The 13,257-nt window shown below is 40.8% G+C and overlaps 1 protein-coding gene across 1 annotated transcript in view; it reads right to left on the bottom strand.

Moving 5' to 3' along the window:
- LOC145452671 (uncharacterized) overlaps positions 1-8,334 on the bottom strand; it is a 28,680-nt gene extending 20,346 nt beyond the window's left edge. Inside the window, exons 1-10 of the mRNA XM_080330843.1 lie at positions 8,126-8,334; positions 6,612-6,757; positions 6,277-6,478; positions 6,087-6,206; positions 3,303-3,434; positions 3,014-3,127; positions 2,806-2,919; positions 744-857; positions 546-659; positions 30-182 (exon numbers count right to left, since the gene is read on the bottom strand). Of these exons, the coding sequence (XP_080186969.1) occupies positions 30-182; positions 546-659; positions 744-857; positions 2,806-2,919; positions 3,014-3,127; positions 3,303-3,434; positions 6,087-6,206; positions 6,277-6,478; positions 6,612-6,757; positions 8,126-8,177 (1,261 nt within the window). The 5' untranslated portion in view covers positions 8,178-8,334. The remainder of the gene's footprint in view (positions 1-29; positions 183-545; positions 660-743; positions 858-2,805; positions 2,920-3,013; positions 3,128-3,302; positions 3,435-6,086; positions 6,207-6,276; positions 6,479-6,611; positions 6,758-8,125) is intronic.
- Positions 8,335-13,257: the final 4,923 nt, after the last annotated feature.

The following is a 13,257-nucleotide window of genomic DNA, read 5'->3' as shown; positions in this document are numbered from 1 at the left end:
AGGGCTATGTATATTGAAATTCAAGTCACCTTTCTCTGGCTGAGAGGGTTCTTCTTGGGATACTATTTTCTCTTCACACGTTTTCCCTGTCCACGAGCTTTGGCAAGAACATTCGAAGTCGTTGAATTTGTCAGTGCAGATGCCTCGGTTTTTACAAGGGTTCGGTATGCAATCGTCTTTGTCTAGTCAAATTGATTATTGTCTTCAGTCATGAATCTTATATATACAGCATATCTGTATTGCCCAAGTCGAACTAACTATCGGCCGACTGACGCACCATGTCACCAAGCTAATAAATTCCTAAAAAAGCTTGTGAGTTCTGTTAACTCATCGAAACAGAATATATGTACGAGGTATTGTATATTCTAACGAATTCGTAGCAGGAACGACTAACATACAGTACATCAATGACCCTACCCTACAAAAGCGATAGTGGAGAGCGATAACTAACATGCATGCACAAACTATTGCTACTACAACGCATAGTTGATTTATCGGCATTCGACAAGCTATATTTCTTCTCACGAAGAAAAGTCAATCTGGACCTGTATCGCAATGCAGTCCCGCCCAGCCTTCAGCGCATTTACAGGCATAGCTTCCGGGTAAGTTATTGCAAGTACCGCCGTTTCGACATGGATTTCGAGTGCATTCATTGATATCTTTCGGATGGAAGTTGAGGGTAATCATTCGCGATATATTGGGTCTATTGAGATAGTTCCGTATAGACAAAATGTATATCTTACCTTGGTCACAATTTGTTCCCGTCCAGCCTTTACTACACTCGCAAGAATAACTGTTCGCCAAATTATTGCACCTTCCGCCGTTTTTGCACGGATTGGACAAACACTCGTTGACGTCTGCAAACGAAATGATTTATCTATATCAGTGGTTCCCAAACGGTGGGGAATTCCCCACTGGTGGGGAATTCAATGGTTTCTGGTGGGGAATAGACGCATTTGTTCAAAATTATATACAGGACAGTCTACATATTCACGGAGACACATGCGCAATTACCGTTACCAGTTCACTGCTCTGGAATGTATGTATCGAAAATTATATTGCGTGTTGTTCACAAAACCTAATTTTTAACTCTGGATGGTCATTGGTCAATCATGGCGTCACAAACGCATCCAGCACGAATAGTTTGACGTGAAATAAAACTTTCGCGAAATTCTGAGCGTTACTGGTATCGGTTCACAATACGTTTTATGTTGCAGTTATAGGCGATTGTCTTGCGTACTGGTGCGGTTATGTGTGTCTTGTGTCGTTAAACCAGCAAATAGCTGCTCTGTGATTATAAAACTTGGGTAGCGGGGAACAAGACCGTAACTGCCGCACCTCAAACCCCCCAATTGTGGGGGGCGAGCTCGAAGGGGCCCAAAATTATTTCGTGCATTAACATAAATTTAAGTATTTCTTGAGAAATTTATGTCATTTTTCAAAGATTTTTCGCGCTTTTGCGCGATTTACTATTGACGGATATCTGATTATTGGATACCCCTCCCCCACGAAAATAGTAGCATTTATAGAAATGGAGACTTCGATGTCGGCCATTACTGCGCCACGACGCACCGTGGCATATGAAGTTATAGGCCATGTAACATGCAACTGCGAGAAGTGTGCCAGAACGAACAACAGCGATAAGACCTTGGCCGAAAAGGAATGCCCTTGTGGTGACTGAAAACTTCGATATATATACAATATACTTATACATATATGTTTGATTGTCCATAGGCGGCTAAATGGCTGGCACCGAATGTTCTTCTCCTGGCGATCTGAACCCCACAGGACAAATGCCATCTCGCAGGAAAAAATTATTTGCAATTAAAGCAAGACCAATTTGAAATCGTGTGTGACTTTTATTTTGGCGATTTCCATATTTTTTGACATAACAGATATAGGAGGTAACGAAATAGCATATTGTAACGAAGTCAATATACCAACGGGTCCGCCCGAAGATGTTTAATTCTGATTTAGGGGTCCTACCTTTTCCGACTCACCTCACTCAGCTCTACCGGTAATCTGATTACGAGGGGATAAAAAATTGATAGCAAAATATATGCAATTCCCGATCATATTGACCGATTCAAACACAAATTATATAAATGTTTCACGCTTCGTGCGTTTAGTCGATATAAGACGACGCACTAAACAGTAGACCCAATGTAGGAGATAAGCAGCGGGGAAAAGCGTACAGGCTCAGCGGGGCTAAGGGGGTTTATCACCCTGTGGGGACCCAAGACCAACGTTTTTTGGTGGGCGATGACGAAGTGCTGTTACGGTCCTGGTGGGGAATGAAGGCTCGAAATAAATCTGAAGTGGGGAATGAAGACAAAAAGGTTGGGAACCACTGATCTATATGAATTGCAAACGGAAGAGCATCTGCTACCGGCCTTGCGAGCAAGCTGAAACGTTATAGCCAATTCTAGGATGATTTGGGAGGAGCGATAGAAAAAACAACAAAAAAAAAACAAAATTTCGCTCAAACTATATAGTCATTGCTGCAATGAAACTGTAATATGATGATACTGTAGCCAGTAGCTTACGCAAAAAAGCACAAGCGAAATTCGGCAACGGAATTACAAAGTAACTTCATCATCTTGGTACGAAATTATAGCAGGCTAATGAATCTGTAAATGTGGGCCTAACGCCATTCATGTTACTAAGCAAGCTCAGGCATATAAGCGTTTGCTAGAAGTCTCCGTTTTGAGCTTGAGGAATGGTGTAACAATAGTTTTTCATCAATTCGAGTTAGCCCAGTCATAGACTGCCAAAGCTGCGATAGTCGGTTTTGCTACGTCTCACCCATTTCACAATTTACTCCTTCCCAGCCAGCTTTGCATTGGCAACGATATTTGTCCTTCAAATTCTCACAAACTCCAGAATTCTGACACGGATTCGATAAGCACTCGTTTATATCTACCGTTTTAACAGACAAGATACGGTTTTCACGCCAACGAAAAGGCATAGGCTATACGCTGAGAGTATAAATATTAAATACACCCCGACTGACCTGTTTCGCAATTGGTCCCTTCCCAACCACCAGAGCACTGGCATTTGTACTGATTTCGCAAGTTCTCACACACTCCGTTATTCTGGCAAGGGTTGGAGCCGCATTCATCGAAGTCTAAATTGAAGCATAGGGAGGTATTAGGTCTAAATCTGAAACGCCAACTTGGCTATAACCAACTAGAGGTGGTCATTGACGAAGTATTTCTGCTGGAGTATACCATAGCCACGGGAGTACCGAATCAAAATTACGTAAAAGTATAAATTTCTTATCAGAGACCATGTTGACCAACCTTCTTCGCAATTTCTACCCTGCCATCCCCCCTTGCAGGTGCACTCGTAGTCGTCATCCACGTCCCGGCATGTTCCTTGATTCTGGCACGGATTCGGCTCACACAAGGACTTTTTCTCTACCACCAATTCCTCTATACGTCACAATAAGAGTGAATGTAACATCATTCATCTATTTCTATAGAATTGCCATGGAAATTGAAAATTCTTGTTGGGACTGGAATCCAAATGTGATGTAGATTGTAGACTATTACAACTGTAGCTAGATTTGTAATATGTATATTAAACGCTGTATGCTACAAACAAATCAGACACTTTTCTATATCACTATAGAGACACGGTATTACGCTGTACGTAACATAACATAACACAACATCGTTGGATTATATTTTTCATCTGACCAAGTCACACATAATGTACAATGCGATAAGACACAATGCGACTGTACGAGTGTACGTACGCACGCTGTATACGAAACTATGGTAGGCTTACCATACGTCCTCTTTTAAGAGGATTTGTCCTCTTTTTTTACTTTTTTGAAAGTGTCCTCGGAGGACGCCCTTTTGTCCTCTTTTTTGAGATTTTGTCCTCTTTTTTGAAAATGTAAGCAGATATAGAGCAAATTGCGAGTGATATGCCGTATATTAGCACAGAAGTGAAGCTCCGGCGGGTATTTCGGAGTGGAAAACGGTGATTTTAGCTCTGAGCGAGAAGATGACCTTTTTTTTTTTTTTTTTTAGTCAACCGATCACAAAGTGGGAAAAATTAACCGGTTTTTGAGAATTTCACTCCGGTTTTGCAAGTTGCAATTTTCTGAAAAAGTGTCCTCTTTTTTTTTTTATTTCCAAAATATGGTAAGCCTAAACTATGGGTCCGTGGACAATCTAGACATATGAGCGATTGAGCAATGAGCAATGAGCATGCGATATTATAGAATGCGACACTTCGGCACGTGACAATTGGGTATGCGACGCATGAGCATGAGGCTTAAATTACGGGTTAGGGGTGGGTTACGGTTGAATTTTGGCTTCGGTTAGGGTAAGGCTTGGGGTTAGGATATATATAGCGGTTAATTTCGCGGTTATGTTTCGGGTTAGAGTTAGTTTTTGGGGTTATAAAGTCACATGCTGAAGTGACGCATGCTGAAGCGTCCTATGCTGAACTGTCGTTTTCCATTTTGTCGCATACTAATCCTAATATGCCGGGCAACCGAAACTATGGCACACGGGACGCCAATCTTATATAGTGCTCGTAAAGGCGACGTATTCGCACCGAACATTGCAGGAATACTGACAGAATCGTCGGAGCCCAGGAACTATTTAGGACCATGGACCCGAATTTATCAGTTCTTATTCATCAGACAGAGGTATAGAATATGTCTGCGGCCACGAGGGATAATAGGCCTATAGGCCAAGCACTTAGCAGAAGCCTCAATGCGCTTTCATGAAACAGGAATCTCTTGAATATATTGATGCTTCGCAAGAACTTCGCAAGTTCGCTGTAATCAGGTGACCAAACGAGCCAGTATTTTGTAAGTGCTCGCTATCTATTTTGTGCATAACTTTACGGCCTCAAATACCTGCCAATTGTTATAAATATTCAACTATACCATAGTTCGCATATACTTCAATTCGGTTTATTAGTAATTTTTATCAGTTCAATACACCACAAAAATGCGATACAATGAAAAGATTGGAAGATGTCGAAACGACTTGTAGTGGTCTTTGGAATCAGACACCCATCTCGACCTAGGCGATGTAAAGAAGGGGAGGCATGCACACTGAATGAAAAGTAAAAGAAGATAATATAATAAAAAGCAAGCGACAAAAAATGCGGTGGCATGTCACGGAAGGCGAGATCGATAGTTCAGGTCGTGATCAGGTAATCTTGAGGGCGGACTAGTATATTTATTTAGTATTGAAATTGCTTGTATTTCGACTTGAATGTGGACATTCTCGTCGACTGTCTGGTGGCCAGCCAGCTGGATACTGTTCCACACGTCAGGTCCGGCATATTTGATAGAGCGAAGATCTTTTCAGTCGATCATATGATATTTAGACTACGTGGGCGCGCGTGTGTTGTACTCGTGCGCTTTTGATTCCGAGGTAAAGAAGTCATTCAAATATTCGGGGCAATGACCGCAGTGGAACTGATACATAAACTTGGCGATTTCTAGTTTCCGCATATCTTCTATAATTAGGACACCGAATCTCTTCAGCAGCGACTTGTTGGATGGACATGGACAACCAGGCCCCTTTTGGGGCCCTATAGCTATGATACGGAGTTTGTTATGTTGTAGTTTTTGCAGTGGCTCGAGTGCAGTTTTACTAGCAGCCCCACAACAGATGATGCCATATTGTAACTTCGAGTATCAGAAAAACCCAAGCCGGCATGAAACGTCTAAGGCTGTAGAACAGGCCACACTTCGGTCATAATTTGGTGTCTAGGGACTGAATATGACTCTTTCAGTATGTCCGAGTCCAGTAAAACTCCGAGGTATTTGGCATATTCCGTGTTGGAAACGGGCTGACCAGCGTTGTTAACGAATAGGTTTTCTTTTGAATTTACTGTCAACAACTGGGATGTCGAGGCGTTTATGTAATGCAAAGGTTATTTTTGGCCGTCCACTCATGCACTCTGGGCATTTGGTCACTATTCAGTGCATCCAGCTCTGCCGTCGAAGATGCGGAAGAGAGGAGGTGAGTATCATTGGCGGACAGTGTGGTGTTCAATGAGGAGGTTTCAAAAACATAGATTCATCGAATCTCAAGAAAAGTCTCACTTACCTTCGCAATGGGTGCCCCTGAAATTTTCGGGACATTCACATTCGTACTCGGTACCCCCTTTCATGTTGACGCAAGTGCCACCATTTTGGCACGGACCAGACTTGCACGCGGTCTCTCGAACTACGAAAATGTATGTATAGAGAGTTTTATAGACCAGCTGAGGTTATGTTCAGGTTTTATTATGTTGCACCTCCGTAATTTAAGTGAAAGCCACGGAATGCTATTCTTGCGTCGGATCCGAATGTTATATTAGCCGGACCCAACCCCGAAAAGATAGTTCTCGGCGTATTGAACCCGCACAGGCGTTTCGGTTCCTGATCCGAAAACGATATCGTAACGTAATCACGCGGACAACCACCTCCGTTTTGTATCTTCATTTCCGCAAACCGCATCTGTTAGATGTAGCGAAATCTGTTAGATATAGCGAAACAACCACAGTACGTATCACTCTGACCGCGTTTATTTCATCAATATATAAGTTTGATTTAGTCATGAGAATGAATATTCCTGTTTCGAAACACTTACTGATATTTGGTGATATTCGGTAAAAAGGAATTTCCAAACGCAATAAAGATTTGGGCGATAGGATCTCGATCTGCGGTAGTCAGGGGACATGACCAACCCCTGAGTACGTTGTAAATCACCGCCGCAAGCTTGACTTGTTGCAGTATCTGTTATGATTGATATGTATGCGGTAAGATAGTTGATGTAATAAAATGAAAGGCCGAATACGGTTTACAGTCATTGATCCTAAGTTTTGTCTACCAGGCCTATCAGGGTGCAAATATATTTTCTGCGCGAAGAGTAAGCCCATTGCCCATTGTTTTTTGGGGGGCTATGCTGTCACTGTCACATCCAATAAAGTGTATTTGTCCTTATTTACCTTTACCTTCTGCTCCGTGAATGGCTGGCTAACATTTTTTCATGAAATGAGTTAATCTCAGATCACAATTTTGGGAAGAAACATTCTGGGTCACGGATTTTATAATGTCAACATCAATGGGAAATTTGTTGATAAATCTTATGTGAAATTCTGGAAAGTCGCTATACTAACTTTTACTTCACTTTTTTGTATCATTCAATATATTTTTCTAATTGCACTTTCCAGAATTATCATTTCCATTTCGAAACAAATGAAAAAGAAACCGTTCCCACTTCGACGACACAAGACTTTCAAATTGGACACTGGTCAGTCTACGCCTCTACGGAAACATTCGCTGTAATGTATGGCATTCACAGCTCATTTATAGCTTCTAATTGTGGGCTCGGGAGCAGTCCTGCGTATGCGTTTCAGCGGCCAGATGTCGCCAGTAACAAAATACTTCTACTAAAGTAGGAGTAGTAGGCTACATCCCGCAGAATGCAGATAGGCTATATTACAATTATTCCGTGCAAAAGGACGAATGAATTGAAACTCCAAGGTGCGGTTCAACTCCTGTTGCAGTAGCTGGACAAATCCATCATCTTTCTCGTTCATACTAAGGATCTCAATCGACATAGTCACACACACAATATTCTCTATGACCATGTCTATCCCGAGCACACAGGTCGCTCTCTTCAATTCAGCCACTAAGCATTCGCACATTGTCTTTAAGACCATCAATTTAATGTGTTCTTACATTATATTTTCTGGGCTTGTCTTAGTAATTAGTATAACGTTTTAAAAGTACGAGTGGGTCATTGAAATTCACGTGGCGGGACAGTGATTCACCATCACAACGTCTCAATCGAAAAGTAATTAGTAAATTATTCAAACTAATAATCAGTGAATATGTATACATCACATTAAGACATTTCATAAAAAGTATACCTCAGCTCAGCTGCATTATATTATGTATAGAACCACACCACGACTAAATTACATTTTACTTCAATAGTTTCGACACGGCAGAAATATTATATACAACCATTTCTATGCATATTCTTTCAGGCACCCTTCTATTTTTAATGTCCTTTCTTCTAATTGCCTACAAAACCAGACCTGTAGATATATTTGCTCATGAATTAGGTTAAATTCATTTGTATAACAAACAACATACCTGCCAGACAAGCGATTACGATTGCACCAAATGTACAAATACATCCTTTCATTTTTTCTGCTCATGTATTATATCTCCGATTTCCTCCATTTGAAACGAATGACGCAAACATTTCAAGAGAACTACTATTTTTCCACATCAAATAATCTAGCAACTGGGATGTGAAAGGGAATTGCCAAAACAGACTGCCGTGTTTTCTATTACTGTCGAGTGTGTGAGGCTCAAGGGCTCGTTTATCCGACTGAGCAAATAACAGAATCAAGACATGCGCTCGCACTTTCGCCGTTTAGTCCTCTTCAAAATTGCATTCCAAACACTCGTCTAGGTGAAATTGTTGGTAAATTGCTCCGACATGCCATATTCATCAACAACTTAATGTCATGTTGAGCTCATCCTATATCGTAATAGGAAGGATTTGGGGGCCCAACTGGGATATAAACCTCTTACAGTACAAGAGAGGATCACATTCTAATATAGGCTAGGAACTCGCAACATCTCGACTCGGCGGACCTGTTATGGAAATATGCAGTACTTGCCAGGCCGGATTCCTAAATCGATCAATTAATCGCGTATTTATCCACCTATACAAGGGATAGACAGTAACTTTAAGTTTACAGCATAGACACTAAAAACAGTGCTCAATGAATTTATTGTAGTGTACTGCCATCTCATGTCTGATGTGTGTGATGGTCGATCAAAGTTGTCAACAGTTCTTTAAACTCTGACCGCATGTAGGCCTATGACGAAGAAACTCTTAACCTTATTTTAACCGAAAACAAAGAGTCTTAAAACACAAAGAAAGCAAAGAACTAAAGAATATAACTAACAATGACTATCATTTGTGTACGTTCCGCCTTTAATTATTACACTAATCACTAAACACGAATTCACTTTGAATCTTTGATCTATTTTTCCGTCTTGAGGCAAGGATGCGAGGGAAAATTGGAAAGGCCTTTTGTGCCGGAACCAGACATGGGGTAATCGCGATAAGTAATCGTATTCGATTACGACGATTACAGCATTTTCAAGTAATCGTAATCGCAATCGATTACATTCGAAAAAATTCCGAAGTAATCGTAATTGTAATCGACTACTTCACATATCTAACGGATTTGTTTGTGAAAGAACGATTACTTTTTTTTGTACAAGTACTATGACATAAACTGAACATTCGTGAACAAGGAAGAGATATTATACCAGGCTAGTGATAGCACAAACGTCTGATTTTTAAAGGCCACTGCTCATTATTACGTCAAATCTCAGAATTATTATCTTTGCTCGTCATTGCGCAAGAAGTATCCACACATAGTAAATAGATATTCGATGCAGGCCTACATTGTAGCCTGATTCTAAGAAGACCCGACATGCCATATACCTGGTTATCGTTGTCCTCGAAACGCCAGCACGTCGCAGCAGGATAATAATCACCACTCTGCCATGTTTCAAATATTAACTTATTCATTGATGTTTGGTTATGCTTAGTTAAACTCAGTTTGACTGTTGCTGCTTGGCGAGCAGTATAGGCTAAGCATATATACGTAGGGGAGATGTGGTACCGATGGATCACTGGGACCGAAAATACTTTGAAAATTCTCTACGATAATTCCATGATTACACTCCGTGAACTTGTCCACAATGGCATGCTGGCAAAATCTTTCCGCACATACAAAAAAATCCGACGTGCGCGAGCTATGGGGTCTCTCCCAGCTGTTTTGGGGGGTGTGAACTAAATTTAGATCGACATATACATTTTTCTTTGTAGCCTTCAACACGAACAAACCAGCAATTATTTTTATCGTGAAGTGTAGGGCTTGTATCAGGCTATATAATGGCACCTATTATTTTTTTCAGTACCTTCCTTGAGTGGAATTTTTTTCGATTCATGTAAAAAATTCGTAGGGTGGGGACCGATAATACAATAGCCAAATCAAGCAAAATAATCAAGCATACTAATCATGAAACAAATCAAACATGCCTACGTACAGAAAATCTTTATGTAATAAATGCATATGATGTTTTATCGCTATAACGAGGGATTTGGAAGTCACACTGTTGATTTTCGGGCAATATGTATGTACCCTGAAATTTATAAGTTCGAGCCTAAATCGAAACGTGATTTTATGACAACATTTGAGTTAATATTTATTCTATTTTTTGTCGGTTGTGACCAAACATTCTTCTTTGATGTGCTGTAACTTAGATTATAATACTGAGCAAGAAAGGTCGTCACATCTGAGTTTTTAGGGTATATGTGTCATAGGTCCCCGGGTCGTGTGCCATTGGACCCACCGGGTGGGGACCGATGATACGTTCGAGCAACAAATTTTGAACGTCCATAAATAGTTTTTGAAAAGACGGATATTCAGGTATATGTGCGCGATAGGTAGAGCTTGTATCAAAGTGCTGAGCCAGCAAAAGATCTGCTGTTTTCGGCTGAACATTTTGGGGCCAGCGTTCATTTTCCAATTTTTGATCCATCGGTACCACATCTCCCCTACCTACGCACACCGGAAATATATTTTGAATTTTGTACTCATCAAATGAAACATATGATTTCCACAACCGAGCCGTTCTTTGTCGTTTCTCGTAAGTCGTCACAGCATCAAGCAATATCCGTATACTTCTGTGAGACCCACACACAAATCGTTATCTATTCATTCCTATGTTTGTGCCCCGGGTGGCATTTGTATTGTGGGGCTCATATTAGAAGGACAATACTATTGGTAACGCCCACCCAGTTCTGCTATTCAAAATGGACACATATTTAATGTTTCGGCCAAGGTCTTTCGTTGGTAGCACACTTCGTGCAGTCGCATGTTGGCATGTTGGTGTGTCGTGGTGCGGTAATGACCGGGACCGAAATGCCAGCTCCTATAAATTATGCAACCTTTTGTTCTTGAGGGGGAGAGGTACAATTTTCAAAATCAATATATTTAGCGACATTAAATAGCGAAGCTCGAAAAAAACTTCGAAGTTGATTAAATCTCTCGAAAATAGTTCATAATTTATGTTGATTTATGAAATGATTTTGAGCCCCCCTCGAGCTCGCTCCCTACTCCATTGTGGAGTTGTGGTGTGGCCGTTACGAACCTGGCAAGAATGCAAATCGTTGGGTGCGATAAAGCATATACCCAATAAAGTTGGACAATTGTTACCTAATGACGCAACAAGCGAATGGCGTATCATTTACAAGGAAACTTGTCATCTCATTAGACCTTTTCATCGCAATCCTTATATTTTCTTCAATATATCTTCTAAGATTAGTTCTAAGAAGAAAAATAAATGTAATCGTGACTAATCGTGAATACATTTCCAGTGTTATCGTAATCGTAATCGACTACTTCCTGATATTGTTGTAATCGTAATCGTAATCGCGTGATACAGAAGTAATCATAATCGCAATCGATTACATTCATGGAGTAAACACCCCATGTCTGGACGGAACATAACATGCTTTTCACGTGACTAAAAAACGAAAACAGAAACAAAGAACACAAAGAGAACAAATACCCGGTGTTGGGATCAAGTCACAACCTTCGAGCACACGTCATTTCGAATCATTGCTCATTTTATCTCGAGTCAAGTCAAGTCACTCGATACTTGAAGGTGACTCGAGTCAATCGGTTCGGTTTAGTAGCAATTTTTATCAGTTCAATACACCACAAAAATGCAATACAATGAAAATATAGGAAGGTGTCGAAACGACTTTGGAGTAGTCTTTGGAATCAGACACCCACAGTGGCATATAGGTGATGTAAAGAGGAGGTATGCGCAGTGCACACTGAATGAAAAGTAAAAGAAGATGGTATAATAGAAAACAAGCGACAAAAATGGGGTGGTATGTCACGGAAGGCGAGATCGATAGGTCAGGTCGTTTAATCTTGAGGGCAGACTATTATCTATTTATTTAGTATAGTAATTGCTGGTATTTCGACTTGAATGTGGACATGCTCGTCGACTGTTGGATGGCCGGCGGGATACTGTTCCACACGTCAGGTCCGGCTTATTTGAACGAGCGATGACCTTTTCGGTCGATCATATGTTATTTGGGCGACGTGGACGCGCGTGAGTTGTACTTGTGCGCTATTGATTCCGAGGTAAAGAAGTCATTGAAATATTCCGGACAATGACCGCAGTGGAACTGATACATAAACTTGGCGATTTCTAGTTTCCGCATATCTTCTATGTTAAGGACACCTAATCTCTTCAGCAGCGATTTGTTGGATGGACAACTAGGTCCCTTTGGGGCCCTAGCTACGATACGGAGTACGTTATGTTGTCGTTTTTGCAGTGGCTCAAGTGAAGTTTTACTAGCAGCCCCCCTACAGACGATGCCATATTGTAACTTTGATTGGATTAGGGATTTAAAGAGTATCAGAAGAACCCGGGCTGGCATGAAACGTGTAAGGCTGCAGAACAGGCCACACTTCGGTGATAGTTTAGTGTAGGGACTGTCAAGTCCCTAGATTTTTGGAGGTGAATCGAGTCAAGTCGAATCAAGTAATGAGTCAAGTCACAAATTCATGTCGAAATATCGACGTACGAGACATGATTATATAGTCGTTGGATTTTGCAAGATGATTGAAGCGCAGATTGAGCAGCTCTTACTTCTGAATTGAGTAAAGAATATCGAGACAATTATACCTTCAATGGGACGCTGTATGGCTTACATATACGTAGAACTGTTAAACTATACGTCGGTTACTGTTAGTCCAACAAATGATAGCATATGAAACCTCGCAGAAAGTTGAAAAAAATTGATATGAGGCATTGTATTACAGTGAGATTACACAATCTACCTACGAGTGGTTTCATGGTGACGTAACAGACTAAACGGCCGACCTATCGACCTATCCCTTGCTCACGGAAAAGTGGTGCATACGTAACAATCGTATATTCGTTTTTAGTTTTACCCGTCTTGCATTTCATCATAAATAAAAATATGTGTCGGACTTTTGCACAGACGTTTTGTCCGACTAACGACAAAGCCACGAGTCTGAGAATCCGAGATATCAAAAGTTGCCAAACTTGTGAAGGGAGCCCTAAAGTATTTCGGGGAATGAACATAAATTACACATCATGTTTTGGCGACTCCTCCACGGAAAAATACGCATAACTATAGAAAATATAAA

This window comes from Botryllus schlosseri, chromosome 12 (genome assembly GCF_051294905.1).
Source record: "Botryllus schlosseri isolate E-star chromosome 12, Bs_hap1, whole genome shotgun sequence".
NCBI classification, from domain to species: domain Eukaryota; kingdom Metazoa; phylum Chordata; class Ascidiacea; order Stolidobranchia; family Styelidae; genus Botryllus; species Botryllus schlosseri.
This window is presented reverse-complemented; position numbering and strand designations above follow the sequence as displayed.